At 39.1% G+C, this 24,870-nt stretch overlaps 2 protein-coding genes across 2 annotated transcripts in view; both read right to left on the bottom strand.

The window, feature by feature from the left end:
- The window catches only part of cdk14 (cyclin dependent kinase 14), a 156,328-nt gene extending 144,992 nt beyond the window's left edge, over positions 1 to 11,336 (bottom strand). The window contains exons 1-2 of the mRNA XM_028016631.1: positions 10,893 to 11,336; positions 5,533 to 5,564 (exon numbers count right to left, since the gene is read on the bottom strand). Coding sequence (XP_027872432.1) covers positions 5,533 to 5,564; positions 10,893 to 10,986 — 126 coding nt within the window. The 5' untranslated portion in view covers positions 10,987 to 11,336. The remainder of the gene's footprint in view (positions 1 to 5,532; positions 5,565 to 10,892) is intronic.
- Positions 11,337 to 13,998: 2,662 nt separating this feature from the next.
- LOC114144127 (pituitary tumor-transforming gene 1 protein-interacting protein) lies at positions 13,999 to 22,760 on the bottom strand. The gene is made up of 7 exons (XM_028016635.1): positions 22,506 to 22,760; positions 21,494 to 21,540; positions 20,701 to 20,809; positions 18,853 to 18,961; positions 17,589 to 17,654; positions 15,219 to 15,265; positions 13,999 to 14,453 (listed from the first exon to the last, which is right to left on the bottom strand). Exons 1-7 carry the CDS (start codon positions 22,624 to 22,626, stop codon positions 14,404 to 14,406), a joined length of 549 nt encoding a protein of 182 aa, XP_027872436.1. The 5' UTR covers positions 22,627 to 22,760; the 3' UTR covers positions 13,999 to 14,403.
- Positions 22,761 to 24,870: the final 2,110 nt, after the last annotated feature.

The raw sequence follows: 24,870 nt of genomic DNA, 5'->3' as shown, positions 1-24,870 counted from the left end.
GCATGGAGTTCTGCATGGGTTCATCCCCGGTTCCAAAAACATGAATGTTAGGTTGACAGGGATTTCGAAGCTGCGCATTAGTGTGTGTGTGAAAAGCTGATTATCATGTGTGTCTCTGTACCACTGCGATGCGATGCGATGGAAGTGCTGTACCCCGTATCTCATATTAAAATGCAAGTGTTTACAGTAGAGTGATCAGTGGTCATTTCAGTGAAGGGTGAGGTGATGATCAGCTATGAAAACTCTTGTTCTCATTCCTGCTGTCGCTGTTTGACTGTACTGCCTATCTAAATAAGAAAGATTGTGGATGTTCACTTCTGCTATAGTGGTAATGTGGATTCCACTGTGGGTAATAATGCAGAATAAGGTATATTTTTGACTGAACTATTTTAATTCACCATATTGGATGTTCTAAGTATTTCAGAGGGGTCTGAAGTATTTTGCAAATAGGCTCCACTGCAGTTACTTTATTTTTGAAATGGCTTCACATTGAGCTTTCTCGCCACATTCAGGCCCACAGAGTGGGACAAACTGACCTCCCTTTGTCTCAAAGTCATTGTTAAACTCTTCCCTTTCAATAGTAATCACAATCCTCTTAGCACATCTGATCTCTCACTATCATTCTAGATGACCTTAGAGCCCCGCATGATGAAACTCAAAAACCTGAGCTGCAGGGCTGATAAAAACCGGGCCCCAAATGTTTACAACAGGGCGAGTGGCACAGAACCGTAATGTTCCACAGCAAGGTGAGCGGCTCCTGGGTGGGGGTCACAAACACTCTTATCACGACTGAGGGGGAAGCTCTAATCAACACCACAAAGTGTTGAGCGCTGCAGGTTAAACTGCCTCCAAACCACCTCCACCCCTCTCACACTTTGATCAGAGCGCTTTTATCTCTGTTGATTCACGGGCCGATAAGTTGGAGAGCTGCTCTCTGTTGCTTTCCCCCCTCTCACTCAATACCTTATTGGATTCGTGTCAAGGTTTCCATCCATACAGCACATTAAAGCTTGTGGATCTTCTGAACATGAAGCAGATAATGCTTTAATCAACAGCTTTTTCCTTGTCATTTCAGAGGCCCCTACCAGCACTCTGCAATTATTGCTATTTTCAAAGCTGTCAAACTAAACATCTGAAGTTGATCCAGAAAGGAATAAATTAAAAGAAAGCTTTTGCTCTTCATTCCATCTATGTATGTTTATGCTCTGTTGGGAAATACTACAGGCAGGAATTTGCAGGAATTTCTAACATGTGGAGCCTCTTTCCTATTATATGAATATAAATGCAGCTTTTGTCAAACAACTTTATTGAATAAACATCGTCATAAAGACCTAAGCATTTCAGTTTCAGTGGAATGGTTTAGATTGCTGGATATACTGTTGTAGAATGTCCTAGTCAAGCTGAAGAGTCAAATCTTTTTATAAATCCATGGCAAGACTGAAAATCTACTTTTACAGATGCTCTCTGACTGAGGTTGAGCTGATTTACCACAGAAAATCAGAGATGTGCCATTTGTCTCCACATCATACAGTAGCAGCATCTCTGTTACTGAGTTGCCCAAAACACAGAGATTAAATCTCACCAAAAGTCAAGTTTGAAGACTAAACTTAAGTCTTGTGCTAATATACCATTGAAACGGTTGTCTAAATAATGTTTATCTACATTTGTATGAGAAATTATGAAAAAATCTGGTTTGATACAATCCTGCTGCAAATGCAGAAGGAACATTAGGATTAAAGACTCATGCAGGGACACAAACAAATGAGAGCAGCAAGAAGCTTGAAGCAGAAGAGCTGTTTTTTTGATGTTGTTTTGTTTTGCTTTGTTGGTTTTTTAAAGAAAATATTCTCCAGAATTCATAGGATCAGATGATACAATTTTGTTTCTAAAGGATTATCTGAGAACCTGAGGTAATTAAAGAACAAAAATTGCTACATCAATTTTTGATCATGACACAGTACACAAGAAATTATGCAGCTCCCTTTAGAATGAGAATCTAATTGGAGCGAGACAAAGGCAGATTGGAGAGGGACATCAGACTAACGGAGACACAAAGGAACAAATGTCCAAAGATGACTGGTGAGAAAATCATTTACCATAAAAGATTCTCTAAGCTAACAAGAAAACTGCCAATGGGAAATTATTTGGATACACTTAGTGACAGGTCATAAAAACAGACATCTAGAAGGGGAACCTGGCCCAGCACAGGGTTTGATATTTGTGTTTAAATGGAATGACTGAATGTTTAAGACTGTTGGAGTCAATAATAAATCGCTGCCAGCAGAGCAAGGCACAACGTATTAACGTGTCTGTTCCTCATCATTCACAGATCCACAGCGCATCCTGCCTGTGTGCCGGCCCAGATTCCCCCTAGGTCTGCGGCCGGTAACACATATAAAATGAGAAATGTATTTTTCACTTGTTCTACAAGGACATCTACTGAATAGAAATTGTAGTAGCTTGTGTTTGTTCTGTCTGCTAAATGTGGATGTCCTGCAGTCCGATCGAATGGTCATGAGTCCAGGAAGTGGAGGTGAGCCAGAGCTGCTTTCTGTCTGGCTCCCATGCAGTTAAATCCCAACATCTTCATGTATTGTGGCTGCGGTCTGTCATGTTGCAGAACAGGAAGACAGCTTTCCCCCCTCGGATTCTTCACATTCTTCTTCAGCAGTGAGTCCCATTTATAGCAAATGGTCAAGCTAATTCCCATGCTACCGACTTCTACAAAAGGTCTGTTTCACTGCAGAAGTCCTCTCATGAACAGCAACACAGACTACACAGTCCAAATCATTTCAGGGAATTGTCCAATGATATGTGAGTATTCATGGCTGTTTGCCAAGAAATATAAAGACATTGGTGGGAAGGGAAGAAATTAGAAAGCAGCATGGTCCAATCAGAAGTCCTGGAAAACATGCCGTATTTTTTACACGTTCCAGTTTGAGTTCATTTCACTCAAGTTTTTAATTCAACTTATCCCAAGTAATTCCACAGACACTTAAAGAATTGCATTCATATTTCAGCAATCCAGATTGGGAAAAAAAACAAAAAAACATCTGTTTGACCTTAATGTAAATGTAATAGTTACTGGTGATGACGAGGCTCAGCTGTGCTCCGCCACTTCCTGCCTATTAATTTTCCATCCATGCAGACATTTTGTATTCATACTATTAAGCCATGTTGTCAGGTTTTGTTAGAAGTTCAGCATGTTCATGAACTGTGGACATAAACTGTAATAACGATGCTGTTATCTTAAGTGTAAATCAATTAAATTGTATGTCATTGTCTAAAAACTTTGTGCTGCTCTCAGTCTGAGCTCACAGAGTGATGGTGAATTATGATGAGCAGATTATAACCTCTAATCCACCCCAAACGTTTCTGTCTTTCCATATTGGGAGATCATATTTAGTGGAGTTCCAAAGGAGCAATTCATTCCAGTTGACCAGGTCAGGCAGAAACGTCCCCCTGGTGGCCATAAGCTGATGCATCATCAGAACCAACGTGAACTTAATTATTTTGTGAAATTACCAAAAGTGTGAAGACACAAAAAGCAAGCCGACAATTTAACCAGCGTCTGGTGGAGTTTTTTGCATAGATGAGGTCTGTTTGTAGAACAAACACAACAAGAAAACAATATTAATTTGTCATTTGTAAATGCAGCCCAGCATGCATGTGTGTACAATGATATTCATGAAATCAGCTAATTATTAAAATATAAATATATATATTTATTCCAGTAACTCCATCACTTGGTAAAGCGTTATGTAGGTTAATTACAGATAGACTGATGTTTTCAAGTCTTTTATTTGTTGATTATGAGGATTTTCTGATTATGGCTAATAAAACCTGGAATATAAAAAAATAATATTACGGTATATCAAACCAAAAAAAAAAAAAAAACTATTTTATAGAGATATGTGAACTTAACTGAAAAATATGATTCGTGTCTGATTAAAGATTATTTTCAAAAAGATATTTTTAATCTGTCTCACCGTATGATCATGTTTATTTTAGGGGAAAAAAATATAATAACTCATGCAGATGTAATAACTGCCTCAAATTCAGATGAAACAAAATGCATCATCAGTCGAAGTCAGGAAAAGAGGAAAAACACAAAGGAAGGCAGAACTAGAACGTGTTCCTGAAGCAGTTCTGTGTCAGCTTGTTGCTCGATGGCTCCAGGTTTCAGCTGAACGGTTTTACATCTGCATCTGCCTAACAGAACAAATAAAGCAACCACACAGTAGCAACACATTGCATGCAACCTCAACACAAAGACTGCTGCCGTCTTATCACTTATTCATCAGGCAGCATCCCTGCTGACCATGAACTGGAAGAGTTCCAAACTGGAGAAGCCATGTGTCTGCTGAGGAGCAGGGGCAGCACTTCAGGAAGCCGTCTGCAGCAACCCAGCAATGCTGAGCTGCACCTAAACATAAGCCAGGCATGAATACCTTGGAAGGACAAACATGGCATCCCAGCAGTCTGAGAGCCACTGACTGCCTCATCAAGAAGCTGACTATCACACTGGAGATGAGGCAGAATGTGGGAGAAATCAATCCAGGCCTGCAATGTCAGACCAGCTCAGGCCTGCTGGCTCAGTAAGAATCAGGAAAAACTGAGACTGAAGCGATTTCCCTTATTTTCACACAAAACAGAAGAATTGAACTGTATTATTGTAAAACAACACACACACCAAGCAGCTTTTAGATTTGTTTTTTTTCCATCAGGAAAAATGAAAACGTAGCCAAAAAAAACAAAAAACCTTTTTATTTATAAAACGTTTCTCGCTAGGATGAGGTGATTTTTTTTGGCCATATCAATATTGGTTTGATCAACCAGATGTTCCCACTGGCGCAAACCATGAAAAGTAGTGGGAGGATTATGGCACAGCATGTTTGTTAATGACTCATAACATTAAATTTTTTTTTCATGTGTGATTTTAATTTCCATCTATCCATCCATTTTTTTGGGTCGGGTCGCGGGGGTAGCAGCTTCAGAAGGGAAGGGTTTCTTATAATGGAAACACCACAATTGCTAAATTGTGTTTTTGTTTTAGCTTAGCGGAATAATGACACAGTTTTGTGCAGATTTGTAATGGAAATACAGCTAATGTGAGCAGGGGAATATTCCAAAAAGATCCTGAGCTAATTGAATTGTTTGAAACAGAACAAGCAGGGAAAACTCAAGCGTTCCCATGAAGGAAACTAATACAATACATTTCCATCTGAGTCCTGAGAGCAGAGCCAGTCTGGTTTGGCGTCTCACTTGGCAGGCCAAAGCAGTCTTGTGATGGTGACTGACCCAGAGGGATGTCTCTGAGATGAGAGCTGAATATATTACACACCATATGCACCAAGTTCCCACAGGATCCACAGGGAACTGAGAAAAATCAACCGCACTGCAGTCCTTCATGACAACATCTGGCCAATGAGACCTTGAAAAATCATTTCAGGCAAACACATCGCTACAGCCCAGACCTGAAACGGGCCAGGGATGGCACTCGCTCCCCAAACCTCTACGATTTCAACCTACCTCATCAAAGCTGCTGTCTTCCTTCTTGAAAGCTGCAAGGAAAAACAGAGAAAACACAAATTAGATGCTAACTGGACTGACAGCAGAATCAGCTTAAAAAGCATAAAAAAGCATAAACACACATTAGTAAGACATCACATTCCAGAAAACAAAAGTGACTGCTATATCACACGTGTGTTATATCTGAAACCTGTTATTCAGCGTAAGAAATTACACAAAAGCTTTGTTCCCTCTAAGTGGCATTAAATCAGACAAAACATTTTCTGTCTTAGGTCAGTTAGAAATACTGAGATTGCTTCTATTTCTGACTGTTGGAATAATTATTTTTATGTAATGAACTAGTTAATTTTTTATTTTAGAAGTTTATATACATTTCCTTGTGTTGATTTGAGCGCGTTGTGAAGAGATTTTGATAAATGGAGACAATACCCGTATGCCAAACATATTCCACCTCTTTCATCCCGCCAGTTCAAGCCTGAATAAAGCCGACGTTCGCCGTCTCAGATCGCTGTTCTCTGACCAGACTAGCCTGACCCAACACTTCAACACAAGAGCATAAGATTTTTGTTTCTAGTTGCCTTTATTCGCTAGTCCTGGGTCTTCCGCGGGGCCTCCTCCCGGTGGAGCATGCCAGGAATATCTCACCAGGGAGGCGCCCAGGAGGCATCCTGACCAGATGCCCAAGCCACCTCAACTGGCTCCTTCCGATGAGAAGGAGCAGAGGCTCTACTCTGAGTCCCTCCCGGATGACCGAGCTTCTCAACCTATCTCTAAGCCCAGACACTCTACGGAGAAAACCCATTTTGGCCGCTTGTATCCATGATCTCGTTCTTTTGGTCATGACCCAAAGCTCATGACCATAGATGAGGGTGGGAACGTAGATCGACCAGTAAATCGAGAGCTTTGCTTTCTGACTCAGTTATAATTGTAATTTTTTACAATTAATCCTTCTGTATTTATTTACAACCATCCATATGTTTGTAAAAGCCAAAATGTTTTTTGACTTTGGATTACAGGCTAACCTTAAAATGTGAGTTATGTTGGAGTTATTATGGAGCTCCTACAGCCAATGGCCTTATTAACAGATACTGTTGGACTCCAGTGATCATTATGCAGAGAATCACTGAGGTGTTTTTTCTTCAGATCCCTAGTTTGCCAGTTTAGCAGAAGCAGGAGAGTTAGAACATCCTTAATCACATCTCAGCATCCTGGAGGTGGAGCCTCACTCAGATCCTGTAGTCACTGAACAGCTGCTGGGGTTAATAGCCTTGCTCAAGGGCACAATGCCGGCGGTAAAGGGAAGAAAAACTTCTGTTAAACCTTCAATACTCTGACTGATTACAGTGTATTGGTCTAATCTTCATCAAAGCTTTATTACTTATGTTTCCCAGGCAGATAGCTGAGTATCAGAATCCATTAAAAAAAGCCAGTGAATAAATGAGGTGTTGCTCTGAAACACAATCTGATTCAATCTGTGAGTTTGTTATCTGTGCTAACAGTATCAGGTAGGTCTGAATAGATTTTTTTTAAATAAATAAAATTTTCATTTAAAATTAATCTTTGACTTATAATAAAATCTGTTTGACTATCTGAATCACTTAAGACTAAGTAATGGTGCATTCACAGAGCTTTCATTGAACTTTCATTGAGTCCGTTTGCCTAGAAAATCCGGTTTGTTTGGAGAGAAGTGAATGTGGACCAATGAAAGTGAACTCTGGTCCACCTACCAACCTCGGTCTCGGCTCGGTTGAGGCAAACTCTGGTGAGGTTTGAATGCTTATGTGAATGCCAAGAAGACTGGAGACTGCTTCAAAAGCATGAAACAGACTACTGCCAAGGCATTCTGGGTAAATACAACTAAAACAAACTTGCAAGTCTATCACTAGCAGGAGAAGTGGCTTCTGGTTTTCTGAAGCCACTTTGAATTCCTGCAAACTCTAAAATCTGACTCCATTACATTTTTGTTTACATTTCCTGAAAAAAGAAGTTGTGTTCAGTGCCTTCTTCACAGATTTCTATGTTGTTTTCTTCAGCTTTTTCAAAGCATTTTGTTCATTTGACACGGTGAAGTGTGAAAAAGAACCACAGCAGCTGAATATGAACAAATGCTGTAAATTACATCCCCAATCGACCCGGGTCTGCCGGACTATCAGGGGTGAAAAAACACCCCGAAAATCAAAAACAGAAGAATCTGAAAATGCTTTTCCTCAACACTGCAACTCAAACACATGAACTCTGTAAACAACACCTCTCCTGGTGACCCAAAGCGACACAACCAGACACTCGGAGGACATTCAGCTGTTCCTGTGAGACCTGGGGCGACTGATGTTCCCTGCCGGGAGAACGAGTACCATCTGCACCGGAGAGAATCGGAGAAACTGGTTTTATTTATTAACTGAAGGTAAAGATGCAATAACACAGAAAAAACTGCACCATATGATATATTCTTCATATTAATGTGTGATATTTACTCTATTACTATAACAGATGGGCTGGACTGTTGCTGGCCCAGAACCTCCTCCAGCCAGGATTCCAGCTGACAGCTCAGAAAGTGAGAAAGTCATCTCCTTGTCAGGACACCTCCGAACATCCATGATGCTTAAAACAACATTCTCCTCTTTCCCTTCATTAAGTAGATGAAGGGAGGCTGCTGCAGTTAAAACATCCACCTTGCATTCTGCTGTACAGAGCTTCAGTTCAGTGATCGGTACCAGCCGGTCCACTGGGACCAGTCGGATCAGCCATGCAACAAAGACATAAACAATACGGCTCGCATTCTTTGTTAAAGCATCCGTGGAGAGGAGGAAGCGGCCGATCGATGCTCAGATGTGTTGATCTAGATGGGAGGAAAGATAGCCAATAAGAGCCGTGCATCAGCACACAGGAAAAGTCAATGCCAATCTTTCTTTCTCTCGCAACATTGACCCCGACTCACTCCTGTTCATTTTTGATCATAGAGGCTGTATACGTCCTCCAGGAAGAAACAGTCTTATCCTTGTAAGGAAATATCAGATCTGATGTTGCTTCTTTCAGGATCCTTCAGGCTGCATCGCTGATATTAAAGCAACCTCCACATTTGTCTTTGTCCTCACAGTTTAAGGAGAATGACTGCTGGCAGAGAGGAGAGACGGGTACGAGTGTGACTGCTTAAGAAAACACACAACAGACCAAGAACAAACAAATTAAGAGCAAACCTTCATAAATATTGCACAAGCTCCTCCGCCAACTCAGCAAAATCAAGGAGCGTAGAAAAATAAAAACTTTTGCTGCTCTTAATCTGCAGCATGTTCCGATTTATCCACAGAAACAACTTAAACAACTGCATTTAGTAAAAGCAATGGAACTCCTGAAAAGCAACTGGAGGTTGTAGAACACGAGATTCAACATATTTTTACTCTCTTAAAAAGATCTGATTTTAATAATTGTGTAGTTTTCTGATCATGCAAGGTATATTAAAGTAAATCAGAACACTGTTACATTACAATACACACAGCAGCTGTTTCTATTTGGATCTGTGAAAGAGAATGTCTTTGAGGAGACGTGGATCTCCACTAATGTGTGAGAAAATCATTGACCCATTTAAAAAAACAGGAGGTGGTTTAAAGAAGGATTGGAAGGGATTTGCATATTTCACCCCAAATTAAATCATTGAAGGAATTTCAAAGTGTCATTAGACAAACCCAACCTGGACCTTTGATGTCCACGTTCCCTCCATCTGTCCTGCAAGAAGAACCGCCTCCAATCAGTTCCCAGACAAGATCTACGGTAGTTTGAGTTCTTTTAGTCTTTCAGTTTCTTACACTAGTTTAAAATAAAATATGGCTGTCAGTGAAAAAAAGGGTACAGCAAAAACATGTAAACTACAGAAAAATCAGAAATACTAACTTGTTTACTTTCAGCTCCCTGATCCTAAGCAATACTTTTTAGGGCTGAGATGATTAAATGGGATGAATCAATTATTGAACTAATTTAGTACATCTGTTGAAAAAACATCACACTCAGGGCAGTATTCAAGTCAAAACTGTATTAATATATACATTTTAATCAAGATTTTTTTTTAAAAAAAATATTTATCTGTAAATCAAAACTCTTTAAATGGCAGTTTTAGCTTCTACTGGTTCAAATTCTGTAAAAAAAAAAAAAAAAAAAGAAAAAAAGTCCAATTAAACCCCTTCTGCTGTGCAATAATGAATCTGTTAATCCAAAGTCCTTTATTTCAAATGATCAATGAATAACACGTTATTACATTTTACCCAATAAAATGTTTATTTCATTATTTAAAACACATATTGAGTTATTTGTTTATTTTCATCTTTTAATTTAAGGTTTACCTGCAGAAGGAGCCCATTTTTTAAATTGATTAATTGAATAATCATCAGAATAATCCACAGAATAACTGATTAATAAAATAATCCTTAGTTTATTATATTATTACAATTGTGATGTTTTGACAAAACAAGCACTAAATACCAACAAATCAAAATTCTATCATTTTGAAAAGCAACAAATAAGGCAACCAGTTCATTAATAATATCAATAATAATAATTATTATAATAATAGAAGATTCAGACTGAATTGTTTTAATAACAAATATTTAAATATAGTTTTAAAAAACCAATGTACCAAATAAATAGCAAATAAATACATCAATTATTCCAAAACTTTCATCTCTAAGAGTGAATATGAGATTTTTATTCTCCAATTTAAAAAAAAAGAATATCATGGGTTCATGGTTCACTTTTCTGCTGTAATGTGGGCAAAACAATTATTAGAAATCTTGGAACTCTCTTTCATAAAGGACCCCAACTGAAACTGCCATTCTTTTGGGTTTGTCAACAGAATCTAAGTCCAACAACCTGAAGGATTTTATTTGCGTTTCCAGTGACAGAAAGAAACATATTCCTGTTGGAAAGAAGTTTTTGAACATTTTTTTCTGTTTCAATGTCTCTGGAAACACCGAACCTGCCACTATCTTTGTTACTTTTATTATTACTGATCAATGAAGTGATATTAAGCATGAGTAACTATCTGGGCTCAGACCTGCTGGTTTACAGCGGATCCAGACTGGACTCTCTGATGATCACTTTCTCACATGAGACAATGTGGCTTTTCTGTTCCCCAAAGCGACTCCCGGAAGTTGGTTAAACAGATTAGAGTAAAATGTAAAATGTGAAAAATGTCATGGGGATCTTTAGAGCGTTTCTAGGACTAGAAACCATGGAGGCTGTGTTAAAAGCTAAGCCGAGAGCAGAGATCCTCCCTGGTGTTGCTTCTGGAGGCATTTCACAACCAACTCTGGTTCTGGCCCAAAAGTGCTGATGGAAAAAACGGTGGAGGGAGGAAAAGTCCCGTTACTCACCGATACTTCTGAAACTCTCCGACAAAGTTCTCCTCAACTTTTTCATCTTGCCTATCTTCTCAGCGGGCTGGGAGGCCGGCATCAGGTCGCACATTTCGGGACCAAGGCAGCGGGGCGGCTGCGGTTTGGAGCGGGGAAACGGCTGCTGATGTTCGGCTGTGCAAAAGCAGATGCGGCGCGCTGCGGAGCTCTGCAAAACGGAGCCTTAGCGGCTCAGAACCTCTCTCATCAACTAGTGAGGCTGGGCTTTTCTTTTCTCAAATATACAACTACATTTCAAAGGAGAAGAAGAAAAAGAGACAAAGAAAAAAGTCTCCCGAGTCTGGTGGCTCCGAAGCGCTTGTTCTGGGTTGAGCTCCTGGAAAAGCCTCCTCTCCAGATTTCACTTCTTTCCCCTCTCTCTGGGTCCCAGTCGCTGCCAGCTTCGCTGCAATCTGGATGTCATATTTTGGGAGGGGGGGCTGTTGGGGGGGAGGGGGGAGGTTCTCTCTCTCCCTCTCTCTCTCTCCCTCTCTCCCTCTCTTTCTCTTTTCAGGACCCCGCCCTAGATGCGGGGATTGGAGGAGTCCCGCGAAGATGAGGGCTTCGGTTCGTCCCAGGGACAGTCCGTCAAAGAGCGGCGCCGCCCCGTAATGTGTTGCAGGAGGAGGACTGGTCCAGGTTACTGCCCTTTACTGGACCGGGTCATTTTACACACAATCTAACACATCCCTGTTTGTTTTTATTGCTTCTTAATATTATTCTGCATTTTCTCCTCTGTCCTCCGCTGCTAAAGTGGACCATGCCCACAATAACATCATGTTTCCCTGTCAGGACTTCCAGTGGAGTGGATGGATTAAAAAGAGCGGAGCGAGCAGTCCAGAGCCCGCATCAATAATATAAAGCTGCAGCCCAGAGCAGGAGCTTCTGTCATGTCTTTGTGTGTGAGCTCCCATCTCCAATCTGATGGGGTGTGCGTGTGGGTGTGTGGGTGTGTAGGTGTGTGGGGCTGTGTGTGTGTGCGTGGGTGTGGGTGTGTGTGTGTGTGTGTGTGTGTGTGTGTGTGTGTGTGCGTGTGTGTGTGTGCTGCAGTCACCACGGCAGCGGTGCAGCTCAGCTGGATGTGCATCCCAACATGTCTCAGTTGAAGCATGTGAGGAATGCAGGCGGCTTTTTAATGACTTCCACTGCAGCTCGGGAGAATGGAGACAAATGCGTCGCTTTATTAGTCTGAATTGCTCCTTTATTAGTTGTGTGGCTGTTAATGAGGCGACTACAGGATGTACAGTAACAGCACATCTGCATTCTGAAACATAATGGAGGCACAATCTATGCTTTTGTTGGTGTCTCTTTATCATACTTTAGCTTATTGTAGTTTGTGGTTAGTTGATTCAGTCTTAAGTAAATATATCGAGGAGGGTCATGGTCATGACCACAAGGTGCAGAGGTCCCAAGGCTGCAAAACCAGTCTGAATGATGAGTTCTTCACCACCGTGCTTTACAGTTGGTGAGTTGATGTTTGAGCCAATATGCAATTAGTTTTTCTTACAGACTTATTGCATTATGAACAAACATCTTTCTTTGGCCATATGTATTCGTGTTCCAGAAGCTTGCAAACCTCAGTGGTGCTGCTAGGTTTTGTTCTTAGGAAGACTTTGTCTCCTGGCAACCCTTCCAACTCACTTAAAATCAGTTCTGTTTACTTGTATAGCGCCTATTCACAGCAAATGTCATCTGGAGGCACTTTACAAGACAGTCAGCTCAATTCATTCACAGATACATTCCAATTAATCCTAGTTATCAAACAGTGCTGTAATGAGAACATTAGGCAGGGAATAGTGCACAAGAATCGTTCAACTTTATACAGAATATTTCTTTATTTATACTACTTAAAATCTTTTAAAGAGGAACCACAAAAAACAGACATCCAATTCTAACAGGAAAGAGAACACGCACATGCAGACCACTGCAACTCAAAGGGACCTCTGCACAGTCACCACCAGGCGACTGTGTACCAGTCACCATGGTAGCTCAATGTCTGTCCAGCAGGTTGGGAGTACCAGGGGGTCTGGATACAGGAAACCCCCTTGGTTGGATGGACACACCCCTGGCTTCAGGATGCTCTCTTAAAGACAGAAGCACTCCGTGGCACACTGTGGTTCTTACTGTGACTCCAACTGTATAACACATGGTCTCTCCCTTCTTGGTTCTTGGTTGGGGGTTTTAGTAGTCTGCTGAGGCCTGGGGGTTGATGCTTCTGTGTTCTACTGCAGACCTACCTCCATCCCAGGCTTTTAGCCATCCTGTGGGGATACATGCTATTTGTCTGCCAGGGGCTAAGGCCGAGTTTACAAAGTCACACAAACACACAATATAAATGGCTGAAGATCAAACAAATACAAGTTTCATTAATGCTGTCTGGATTTAAGGGGGCAGTATCATGTGTTTTCCAAGCACACATTGGCATTTTATAGAATAATTAAGTACCTATGTTAAGTTTAGTTGTTATAAAAATGTCATATCTTCCAAATATGACTTACAAGAAATATGACATGATAATTTAACACCTTGGAATTGGGCCTCTGTCTCTTTGAAAACTCCTCCTCTTTCTGAAACTGAACCAGGTATTAGTACCTTTGGCAGGTAGCAAATCCTGCTGGAAAATTCTCTCAAGGCTGCAGTCCTCCCTGTGAAACCGTCATTCTGTTGGGTTCCCCTTGATTATGTTTTTATGATATACATTACATAAGCCTAAAAATGTTTTTTTTTTAAAGAAATTTGTGTTAATATTCTAATTTTCCAAAGAATAATAGCTTAACATATTACGCCATATCTTATAAATCTATTTGATGAGTTTATATTTCTAAATGTAAATGACAAACAATATTGTACTTTTCCAAAATATTTAAATTCTCTGAGCTGTACCTCTAATCAACCATGATAACTGAAACGTGAATCAATGAGATTTTTCATATCTCACTGTAAGCTTTAGAATTAATGCCAACATTTTTCAGAAGCAGACTTGATCTGGATGATGCTAACGGATGTACTGAGAGGTGGCAGAAGGTTAGCAGTATCAGACTTCTACTGTGCTAACTAGTCACAAAAAAGAAAGAAAAACACTTTATTTTTACACAACCTTTCTTTATGTGAACACGTCAATGATGCAATCATAATTGTGTAATTTATAAATTTCCTCCATGTACAAAGTGCAAAAAGACTAACGTGAAAGTAGGATATCTAAAAAGAGAAAACATTTCTGAACACATGAAATTAGGAAAAAATTTAAAAACAGGCTTCACATTCACCCAAGACTAAACAGAGTCCTCCCAGACCAGTCAGTCAGTGAGTCAGTCAGTCAGTCAGTCAGTCAGGTTTGTGTTTGTTAAACAGGAGGAAGTGGAAGCTGGGCCTGGATCTGGGTGGGTGTGTCCAGCTGTGGTCTGCAGAGTTAGCATCAGGAGACAAAAAGGCAGAGATTCAAGCTAAAAGTGAAAACATGAGAGCAGCTCAGTCCTCCAGCTCAGCTGCTTCACTCGTTCTCAAACTTGCTGTATGGGTGGTCCGAGTCCCCCATCAGGCCTGCACAGAGACAGCAGAACAACATCAGAGGTCAAGTCAGGTCAATTTCTGATACATGTTCCTACCTCATCTCCGAGGAAGGCTTCGTCAGTATAGACACATGGAATGGAGTTTTACTGAAAACAGCTCTGCTGAACTACAGCCATAAATATACTATTATAATATTTAACTGTTTTATCAGGTGAAATTATTTCTACTAGAACTGATCCATTGGATCTCAGACATTTTAGAGTTCATATGGAACAGCAGTCATCAAAAAATGTATTTTTTAAGTGGATCAGTATTCAAGAGATTTTTCTCTGAATGCAACTCCAAATTATTTACAAAAAAATTAAATAAAATCATGACTTCAGGGATTTTTTTTAGGGAACATATCTAAAACATTCAAAAGAAAATTAAGCTTTGGAATATAAAATGCAGAATAAAGGCAAATATCAATGATGTATTCATTATTGTATTCAGCAAATGTATTCAGTAAACTGGAAACTTTTGAATTTGAGTAAAGCTACAAAAAAATCTAAAAAATGTTATCTTTAAGTTTTCTGGCATTTAACAAATAGAAAAGAGTTTGGTAATTTGAACTAAGCTAAAACAAGTAATGTTTGGTCTGATTTAACTTCAGACTTCATTATGAAAAATTGTGTTTGTGTCTCTATATTCAGTGTATGTAAATGTCTGGTTTCATCTGTGGCTACCATGAAAATGACAGAGCTCTCTGTTCTTTGTTAGTGGGGAAATGTCAAACATTAAAACATTAATACACACCATACTTTCTCCGGATCTCATCGTGTTTTGACTGTCTCTCCACCTTCCTGTAGGAGACAACCAGAAAAAACAGAATGGTCATCCTAATCGTCAGGCCAGACTCAACCAATCATGTCTGACTAAAATCTGAACCGGTCTCTACTGCATCTGGGTCAAAGCCTGGAAGTACAAACTGCTGCCACATCTGCACACTCAGTAAAGGATTGAAATAATGTTTTCTAGAAACTTGGTGCACTGACAGGCAGACAGATAGACCGACGTGTACAGAAGTGAGCCCTGGCACTTCTGCCACATAAACATGGCTTCCTTCTACAAGCTGGAAGTGAAAGCAGAGGTAGAGGGAAGAACACAATAAAAGTCTGATCCAGACTTCAGCTGCAGCTTGTGTAACTGAGAAGTTCCTTCCGTATGCTAAAGGCTGAGCGTCTTACAGGTTTGCAGTCTCAGGATGATCAATGGTTAACAGTTAACACAAATTCTCTAGAAAAATAGGTCAAAACAGCCCTGATTGTTGGAAGTATTTTCTATAAAATGAAGTTTATAAAAGTAAACTCTGTTTGGGATTCATTTCAATTCAGTTCAGAAATATTTTTTTATCCCAAAGGGAAACTAAATGCTCCCACCAAGAGCGGTTCAATTCTAGAGATTGCAATTTGCCTATAAATTGATTAAAGAAAGTCAAACCTGCCTGACATGTGCACCAGTCAGTTTTTAGTCCTGAGCCTACCATTTTCTCCTTAAAAGGTTTGCTCTTAGTTTGTTTGTAAAGTTGTCTGAACCCAACTGAAGCAGGTTCCTCTGAGGTCATCAATGTTTTTCTAACAGCTGCTGTGGTTTTAGAAAAGCTTCCTCAGTTTCTTCAGTCAGAGGCTTATTTGGTACAACTGTAATACAGGAGAGTCTTTCTGGCCACAGCCAGCAGCATGTAGGACTCTCTGAAGAAACTTGCCTGGGTTACAATAATATTTCATTTTCCTCTGGGATTAATAAAGTTTTTCTGAAGTGAAGTGAACTTAAACTTCAAACAGGCAGAGGAACAGACTGAAGCTGGGCCAGTCACACATCTGAGTGGTCTGGTGTTCCAGCCATTACTGGACTTTAGTTTTAGACTATTTTTTATTACAGAAACTGAATTTCAATGAGAACTTATCTGAAGGTTCTGCCACTTGTTTAGCTTTGAAGTAAAACTGACAGAAGGAAGTAATAGTGAGTTGATCAGCAGCATTAGAGCTCTGAATGGAAGTGGCTGCAGCATGAGGGAGTCCAGGAAGTAGCAGTGTGTTAGAAGTCCTGGTTCCTCCACAGCATGACCTCCATCTCCAGAGGTCATCCAGAGATGTGATCAGCTTATTAAAGCACTGTCTCTTTGAAGCCCAGGACCTGATCCACAACAGAGACATTGGTCTCCCAGGGCAACAAAACTCTGTTTAATAATTAGTTGCTGTGGACATATCTACTAAGACTTGAGTTGTTGTGAAGTATGATAGACTTTTGCAATTGTTCTTGCAGTCCAGAGTAGAACTAACTTCTCTGTTCCTCAGAGTGTCTGCTCTAACAGAGGACGGCCCTGGACAGGAAGTAGTCCTCTGGTCCTGAGCACATGACCACCAGCAGCTGCTGACACTAAACAATCCGACTGGAGGAGCACTGAACTCCTCTGGGGCTGGTCGGAGCCAGACACCAGCTGCTGGTTCCTGAACATAGAATATAGAACATAGAAGAGGCGGTTCTACTGGATGCTGCTGGGTCTACATGTGGTCCGAACAAGACTAAAGCTCCACATCATTTTTAAAGCTTAAATATGAAAAAACAAGTGTGGAGCTCTCAGTTTTACCTGTAGCTGGTTGAAATAATATTGTGCTGACAAAGACACTCTTATTGAGATTCATCAGCGCCGTAATAGACTCTCTGCTCTGCCACTAGAAACCTTTTAGTGATGTAAGGCAGCAGTGGTAACCCACATAATACTTCTACAATAACGTCTTTGTGTTTGAAGATATTCTTGGGAATTCAAAACTTATTCCATAAACAAAATGATTTAATCTCTTAATGTGTTTTATGAGGTTTTTGTGCTCCTCCCATGAAAAAAATATATCCTTTAATTTTCAGAATTCTCAGTTCCCTACCCTTAAATATTATGTTTAAAGAAGAACATGTTGGCGGGAGAGAAGAAATGAAGGAACGAAGGAAGAGAGGGAGGGACCACACTAAGCTTTCTATGAGTTCTGAACTGAGATATCATTAAAGTTTCTGATAAAAAGCACCGATCTGACCCAGCAACAGTTCTGACAGGACCAGGACAGCTGTCACATGACGCCTGTTCTGATGTGCTCTGGATGTTTCTACGGAGGCCTGGAGGGAAGTTCTTACCGTTCCTCAGCGCGCTGTCTGATCTCCTCTCTCCTCCTGGCAAATCTCTCCTCATCTCTGTCAGGCCTTCACATAAAGGAAACATGAGAATCACTGCACACCACAGCTCAGCAAATAACAAAAAGCCTTCAGTTTACTGAAGGTATATGGGCAGTTTCACTCGCTTTATTCTGATAAACCAGCAGCAGCAACAAGGAGGTTCCAAACTTCATTATTACACCGTTACTGATGCTGAACACATTGAAATATAAAAGTAAAATCTAAGTGAAGCAGAAGTGAGAAGTGAAGTGAGATAGTGAAGTTCCAGGAAGGTTTGATTCCTACTAACAGTTCTGTCTGTGACTGACAGGCCAGCAGATGGCTGACTGACTGATGGGATGGTTTTATTTTCACTTCAGCACAATGACTGAGCACCACACACACACACAAACTTAAAAGCCAAATTCAGTTCAGTTCCTGCAGATTTGTGAATGGCTCCTTGTGAGACTGAATGTAGGAGATTCTTTGTTGTCATGACACCAAAACGTTAATCTCATCCTGACTCCATGAGAAATACTTGATACTGTCTTTGATGCTCATTTTTGGGGAGTTGAGAGGATGGAGGGGCAGAAAGTTCTTTCTAGCAGAAATTGGAAAAAATATAGTTAATTACTGTATAATCATACTTCTGTTTCCTTAATTAAAGTAACAAGAAAGTAGCAAACAATCCAGCAGCGTCTGCAAAAAAACATGCAAACAGGAATGTTTAGCACAGGAGCAAAGAAGAAGATAGTAGTATTTGGGGCAAAGTGTTAGAAACTGACCCACAGCCACACATGGTTGACAGTAAAACTGCATCAATGAGCTGGTGTTGGTGAATCAACAATCAGAAACTTCAAAATCCAACCACACAGATATTCATCTTTATGAAATGACAAAACATTTAAATACCTACATGATCCTATTATAAGATCTTGCTTGTTCTGGTGTGATAATGTCTTCACTATCTTGGTATATCAAAACACACTGGCTTAAAATGATCATCTCTTTCTGTTGGAATAATTGTACAGATAATGTGTACTTGGGTTAGTTTATTGGTAATAAACTTTAATTATTTATTATATCTCCAGCTAAAATCTCAAGCTTGTTTTACGTGCTGAAAATAACAAGAAACGTCACAAGTTGGTCTTGTTGGAGTGACCAGTTTGCTTGTTCTGTTGATGTTTTGAGGCTTGAACCTTAACTTGTTGTGATGTTACAGTGTGATGCAGTCATGTGACCTCACCCTGGGCGTCGTCTCTTGCAGCAGCAGCAACAGCAGCAGCAGACGCTGATGCTGATCAGGATGGTTCCGGCTACCACTGCCAGGGCGATGATCAGCGCTTCAAAGTTCACTGAGACACACACACAAATAAGATAGCATCAAACATTTTCCTGTTCAAAAGCTCCTTAAGGTTCAGCAAGAAATTAAACATCCTGCAGAACACTCAACACGTTTGGCTGCAGCTCCACCTGCTGGTTTATCCATAATACTGCAGGTTTTTCCCACTAAAGTGAAACTCTTAAGTTTCAGTTTCCAGTGAAACACAGAGTTCAGAAGGGTCTCTTATCAGGTGGAGACTATAATTACTCCATATTGTCCCCTGACCCCGCAGCCTAACCAGTGGCTGAACACAAGACTACAGAAAACACAAAGTGAATGTTAAACTGAAATAAATTGTGCCATTGTGGAGCATCATGGTTCACATTAAGTCCTAAAAGTGAGTCAGAAATAAACAAGTTTAAATATGAAATGTTTTTGAAGTGTATAATAAAAGCTATGCTAATATTATTACTAGATAAGGAATAGTGATAAAATAATGAACAACTCTGACAGAGTCTAAAGTTAATTTCACAAAATATCAGTTGCTGTGTGACTGAAAACACACAGACATAGACCAAGTTGGTGGGGTGTGTCTCACACACGTCAGTTCTCGTCTACAACAGAAGTGTGAAGTCAGAACAGATCATTGGACTTCAGTAGCAGTCATGCTAGAATACAATTTAGCTACATAGTCCTCATGTAGCTAAATTGCACACACACCTGTATTTAATCTAACGTCTCTGTTTTGATGCTAGTCAGGAAAATGAATCTGCGGTAACCCAGGTTTAGCCTTATGGAAACACACTGATGGGATTTATTCCAGTCACAACTGACTTCCCACAATGACTCTGGAAAACTTTGACGAAAAATGATTTAAAAAAAACAACTGAAGTTTTATGAATAACAAATGGAGGGTTTATCTAGTTTTTAGGTTTTTTTGTGAAATAATTACATTTGATTTACACAACAGGATGACAATAAATTTATTTAGATCTCTTTTTCTCGCCAATAAGTTGGTTACCATGTCCAAAGATCAACATCCCATATAAGAAAATGTAGACATCTTTTTGAAAAAGTTTCATGTTTTTCTTTATACTAACATAAAAATCAGAATAAAATGGGTGCACTTTAAAAATGACAACAGATTTTCTGTAGTATACATTGATAAAAATTTAGGAGATGTCGTTTTTATCAAAAGCTCGGGTAATATTTGTGGCTGTAAATGTCTTACTTAGATGGACTGAGCGAAAAAATGTCTCTGTGTTGGAAAGGTTCTAAACACTTAACTGATAAAGTTTCTGTCTTCAGTTCAGTGAACACGGGGAACCCCCGATCTGCACCCAGTTTCAACTTACAACTATGAAGCAGACTTTTAAAAAGAAATAAAGAGGAAGCATGTAGACTGCAGTTAGGGAAAGATGTAGAGCCAACAGATATGTCAGAGACAGTGAAACAATTCACAGTTAGAGGAAGAGAAAGTTCTGACAAACATGTCACTCAACTGTTGAGGTCCGGAAATAAAAGCATAGAAGGGAAACCTTGAATTTGCCTGTTTTAAACAGGCATGTCTAGCATGAAAATAGGCATGAAAGCATTTAAGGTTCCATATGTCAGGGTGGGTTTTGTTTGGTTATATGTTTAAATCACGGCAGTAAGTAATTCCACCTTAAATTTAATCAAACTATAAGAGCAACTTCCTCTTCCCCGAGAAAGCAGTCTGAGTTTTCTGAAAGTCAAAAGTAAACAGAGAGAGCAACAAGACCAACTCACACCAGCACACCCCCCACCGGGCCTGAGACAGCGGGCACAGCGATGCTGGGGGCAACAGCCAGGTCACGGGGTAATCTGTGCAGTTGTTGGTGGTAAAACACCAGAGACACTGTAGAGACAACATGAAAACATCAGACCCAGAAGTTGCATTTATTACAGTTTACTCACTGTCTGCTGGGTTATGATAAAACAATAAGGACCTGTTAACCAGAGGGAGGTTATTCTGGGTTATTATGGTTTGATCAGAGCTCTTTATTTATGTCATTGAAGTCAAATACCCCCTCAAAAATAAAATTAGTAAAATAAAGTAAGAGAATTACGTTTTAAGTAAATACGAATCTCTCTAATCAATCAAACATAGAAGAAATAATCTTCTATGTTATCTTCTATAAACATAAGAGAAAAAGTCAGATACACCAGAGACGCCCAAGTGGGACATGACACACCAGAGTGGTGCAAACAAATATGCTGATAAAAGCTCTTTATAAGGAAATGTTACTATGACAACATGCTGATTATTTGACTAAGCAAAGACTAAGACATAAACAGAAAACTACATGTTTCATTGAAATATTGTAAGAAAAAAATTCAGCATCATTATTAGTGATGAAAACCCAAACTTTCAATAAATCCAGAAAACATATTTAAAATATTTCACGCTAACGAAACCATCAAAGATAAGATATTATTTTAAGAGAAAGGTCAAAGGACAGTAAAACCGTCATTTATGAAGTGGAGAAATTATGCGGGCAAAGGTCTGGATTTACAGCAGCTATAAAGTCTTTTCACCCACCTTAGCATGAGGAACACAGCTGTCACAGTTCTTGTTGATGGAACATGCTGAATGAAAAGAGATGAAAAATAAACTTGATGAGAAAAATATAATTTACAGCAAATATTCAGTGTGAATGCTCAAAACTGAAGGGATAATCTGAAATGAGCTAAAAAAGCCAAGAAGAAGAAATTAATTCAGGTTAAATCAATAAAAAGCAATAAAATTAAAATAGTAAATTGCAATTGTACTAAAACCTGCTAACAGTGTTAATCTAATCAAAATAAATAATTCAAACTGCAGTACAGAAGAATATTCCTGACAAAGACTTTGACCCAGTTGGTTCCATATGGACATGAGCTGGTTTTATTGTTCCAGTGTCAGAAAGGGCAATAACAAGGTTAATTATTATGATTCCTTTATCTTAATAAGCTGCGTTGATATTTTTCGACCTTCATAGCTTCAGAAGTGGAAGGAACGAGGAATGCATTATAAATACATAAACACAGTTATTGGAAAATCTCACAATGTTGGACAGAGAACAGATTTCGCCACATCTGGAGGCAGCATCAGTAAGAAAAATGCGTCAGAAAAACCCAGTATTTAATCAAAAAATGACTTTCAAAAAGAATTACAAAAATGTTTAACTAGTTAGTTACAACCCGCAGTGAAGAGTGTGAAGTAACCCTTCAAAGAGCACAATGTCGCTGAATCACCTGAAAGCTTCTGAAGGAAAAACAGCAAGTAATAGAGCTAAAACACCAAACGAAGTTTTAGACCAAAAAAAGAAAGTCTTTTTAAGGTCAGAAACAGACTCCCAATGTGCGCGCGCGCACGCACACACACACGCACGCAGGCACACACATACACACGCACACACGCCATTCAGCTGTGGCGTAGCTTCTAAATCCAGCTAACTATCTAAAGTTAATTTGCTCTGAAACGTCACCAAACTGAAGTTAAGCTTTCATAAACATGCAATAAAAATTCAGCACGTAAAAGCTAACTTTAGAAAGAAAATGTCGGAACTTACGGGGTGGTGGCGGTGCAGTTGTTTGGCATTTGCCCTGGCTAACAAAGCTAACAAGTAGCAGCCCAACAACAGACAACACATAAAAGGTCATAGTAGCTTTGCCCGGTAGAAACATGGACATAATGAACGGAATAACCAGACGACTGGACACGGGAGCCGCGTTTAAAACACTTGACTATCCGCTGGTTGACAGTAAACGACTGCTGTTCGTCTCTGCTGTTTCTGTTTACTTGGACTACGTCACTTCCTGAATTGACGATGCTGAAGTTAGCTTCCGATTCTGCGTGAGAACAAAGGACATTTCACCGCTTTTCAGCATTACGCCTAATCCATATATGTACAATACACTTATGCTACTTTCAACATAACCTCAGTTCATTTGATTTGGTAAACACCTTTGTATATAAAGACTGATTCTATTTTAGCTCCATCCTGAAAACTTGCAACTCTGACTAGTCGGTGCTAGATTTATTTAACACAACTTACACACTGTTCAGGTTTCTATGACCTTGTTTAATGTTGTTTGACACAAAATAAATAGAAATAACAATTATTGTGTTTCTAAAATAGCTGCTTTGGATTGGAAGTTGTGCTTTTAGAAAGTTCTGTAAAATAGTTCGTTCAGTGTTTGACCAGTCCAATAAATTTAACATTTTCAAGTAGAGAGTATTTAAAGAGGTCTAAATTCTCTTAAAGCTCAGAGAGTAATTCCTGAATAAGAAGAGTTGAATCAGAGTCCAACTTCAGCACCGTGAGGAGGGTTGTTGCCCAGCCTCCCTCTACCGGAGATACAGTATGTTTGATCGAGTATTCGAGTATCCGTCTTACTTTTTTTCTATAATTTTGACATTCAGGAATAACATTCAGGACTTCTCAGGAAATAATCTTAAAAATTTCTTGGTTGCTTGCATGGGTCAAAATATGTCACAATTTATAACATTGATATAATTAAATTTAAAAGTGTTTTATATAGTTGGACACGACCCCTTTCCCCCCATCTTGGAATATTATGGAAAAACATTGTTTTCAATATTTCTCTTTTGGAAACTTGGAAATAGAATTTACATAACCTGCTCAAATAGTCAATTATACAACAATATTTCAGTAAATAAATTAAAAGCACAATTTTTCTCTAAGAAATATGTGTCTGAGGATATTTTGTCAACTTTGTTGCCTTATGTTTTTTTCCCTTTAAATTTGTGGAATTACATTCCACAGCTATATAAGCTGCATGAAATGATGTCACTTTCTTTTGCTGAGAAGATCTCAAACATTAAGAGGTATGTCTACCCTTCTCTGAGAATTGATTTCAACATGAAAAGCATTAACATCAAAATTATTTTTTTTTCTATGTCAGTTTTGGCACAGGACACACTCAGCAACATACTCCACATAAAATATGGACTGAGGAGGCAAAGTTTGTGCTGCAAAGATTTTGTTCCAAGCAAGGAGATGCTTGAGCGCTTTAACAATCACATAGGAAACACGGAGACAGACTCAAACAAAAACAGTGACGGTGGATTGTAGCTCAGATATAAGCTACTTTTACATATTTTTCACCAATCTTTATGCAAATTTTTTTTTTCTACATGTGATTTCCGTGTTACAGATGAACAGACCTGATAGAGGCAAAAAGGTCAAGGACAGAAGAAGATGGTTTTACATTTGACCTGTTTGAGTTGACTCATGTGTGTCTTTTCCTTTACACAGAGTTTAAACAAAGTTTTTTTCTTGACAGTGTTTTCTGTCCGTTTGCTGTTACATAAGCAAAATGCATGTTTTTTGGAGCTCAAAAGTATGTTATTCAAAGAATTTTAGTGATTCAAAGACTTTATCAATGAATTTAAGTTATTCAACATTTTACTACTAAAAGTGTTTAGCATAATTTCACTGCTGCAGAAATTTGAAAAGTTTTGAAACACATTGAAATATTAAATAATGTAGTGGTTATAGGACTGAGAACAAACAGAAACCATACAGTTCCACTTGTACACTCACAGATTAATTAATAAGGACATGAAAATGAATATCATTCATAGATATTTATCTTAATATTAGTTGACATATATAATCACATTTACCTATCAAGCTGCAGCATAGGCACAAAACTATGCAGTTATTTTACACAGTTAAGATAAAAGTAATATCTCAAACTTACTGCAAAAATGCTCAGAGTATAATTAAATTCCAGTGGGCAGTCAGAAGCAAGTTGAAAACAAGCCAGCAGCAAACGGGCTGTGTAGTTGGGACATACCCAGAAGTAGAGAAAGTACTCAAACAATGTGGTAAAGTAAAAGTACAAATAAAGAGACAAAAAGGTGCTCTAAAAGTACCACATTAACATTGTTTCTTGAGTAAAAGCAAG

The sequence above is a fragment of the Xiphophorus couchianus genome, chromosome 5, assembly GCF_001444195.1.
Source record: "Xiphophorus couchianus chromosome 5, X_couchianus-1.0, whole genome shotgun sequence".
NCBI lineage: Eukaryota > Metazoa > Chordata > Actinopteri > Cyprinodontiformes > Poeciliidae > Xiphophorus > Xiphophorus couchianus.
This window is presented reverse-complemented; position numbering and strand designations above follow the sequence as displayed.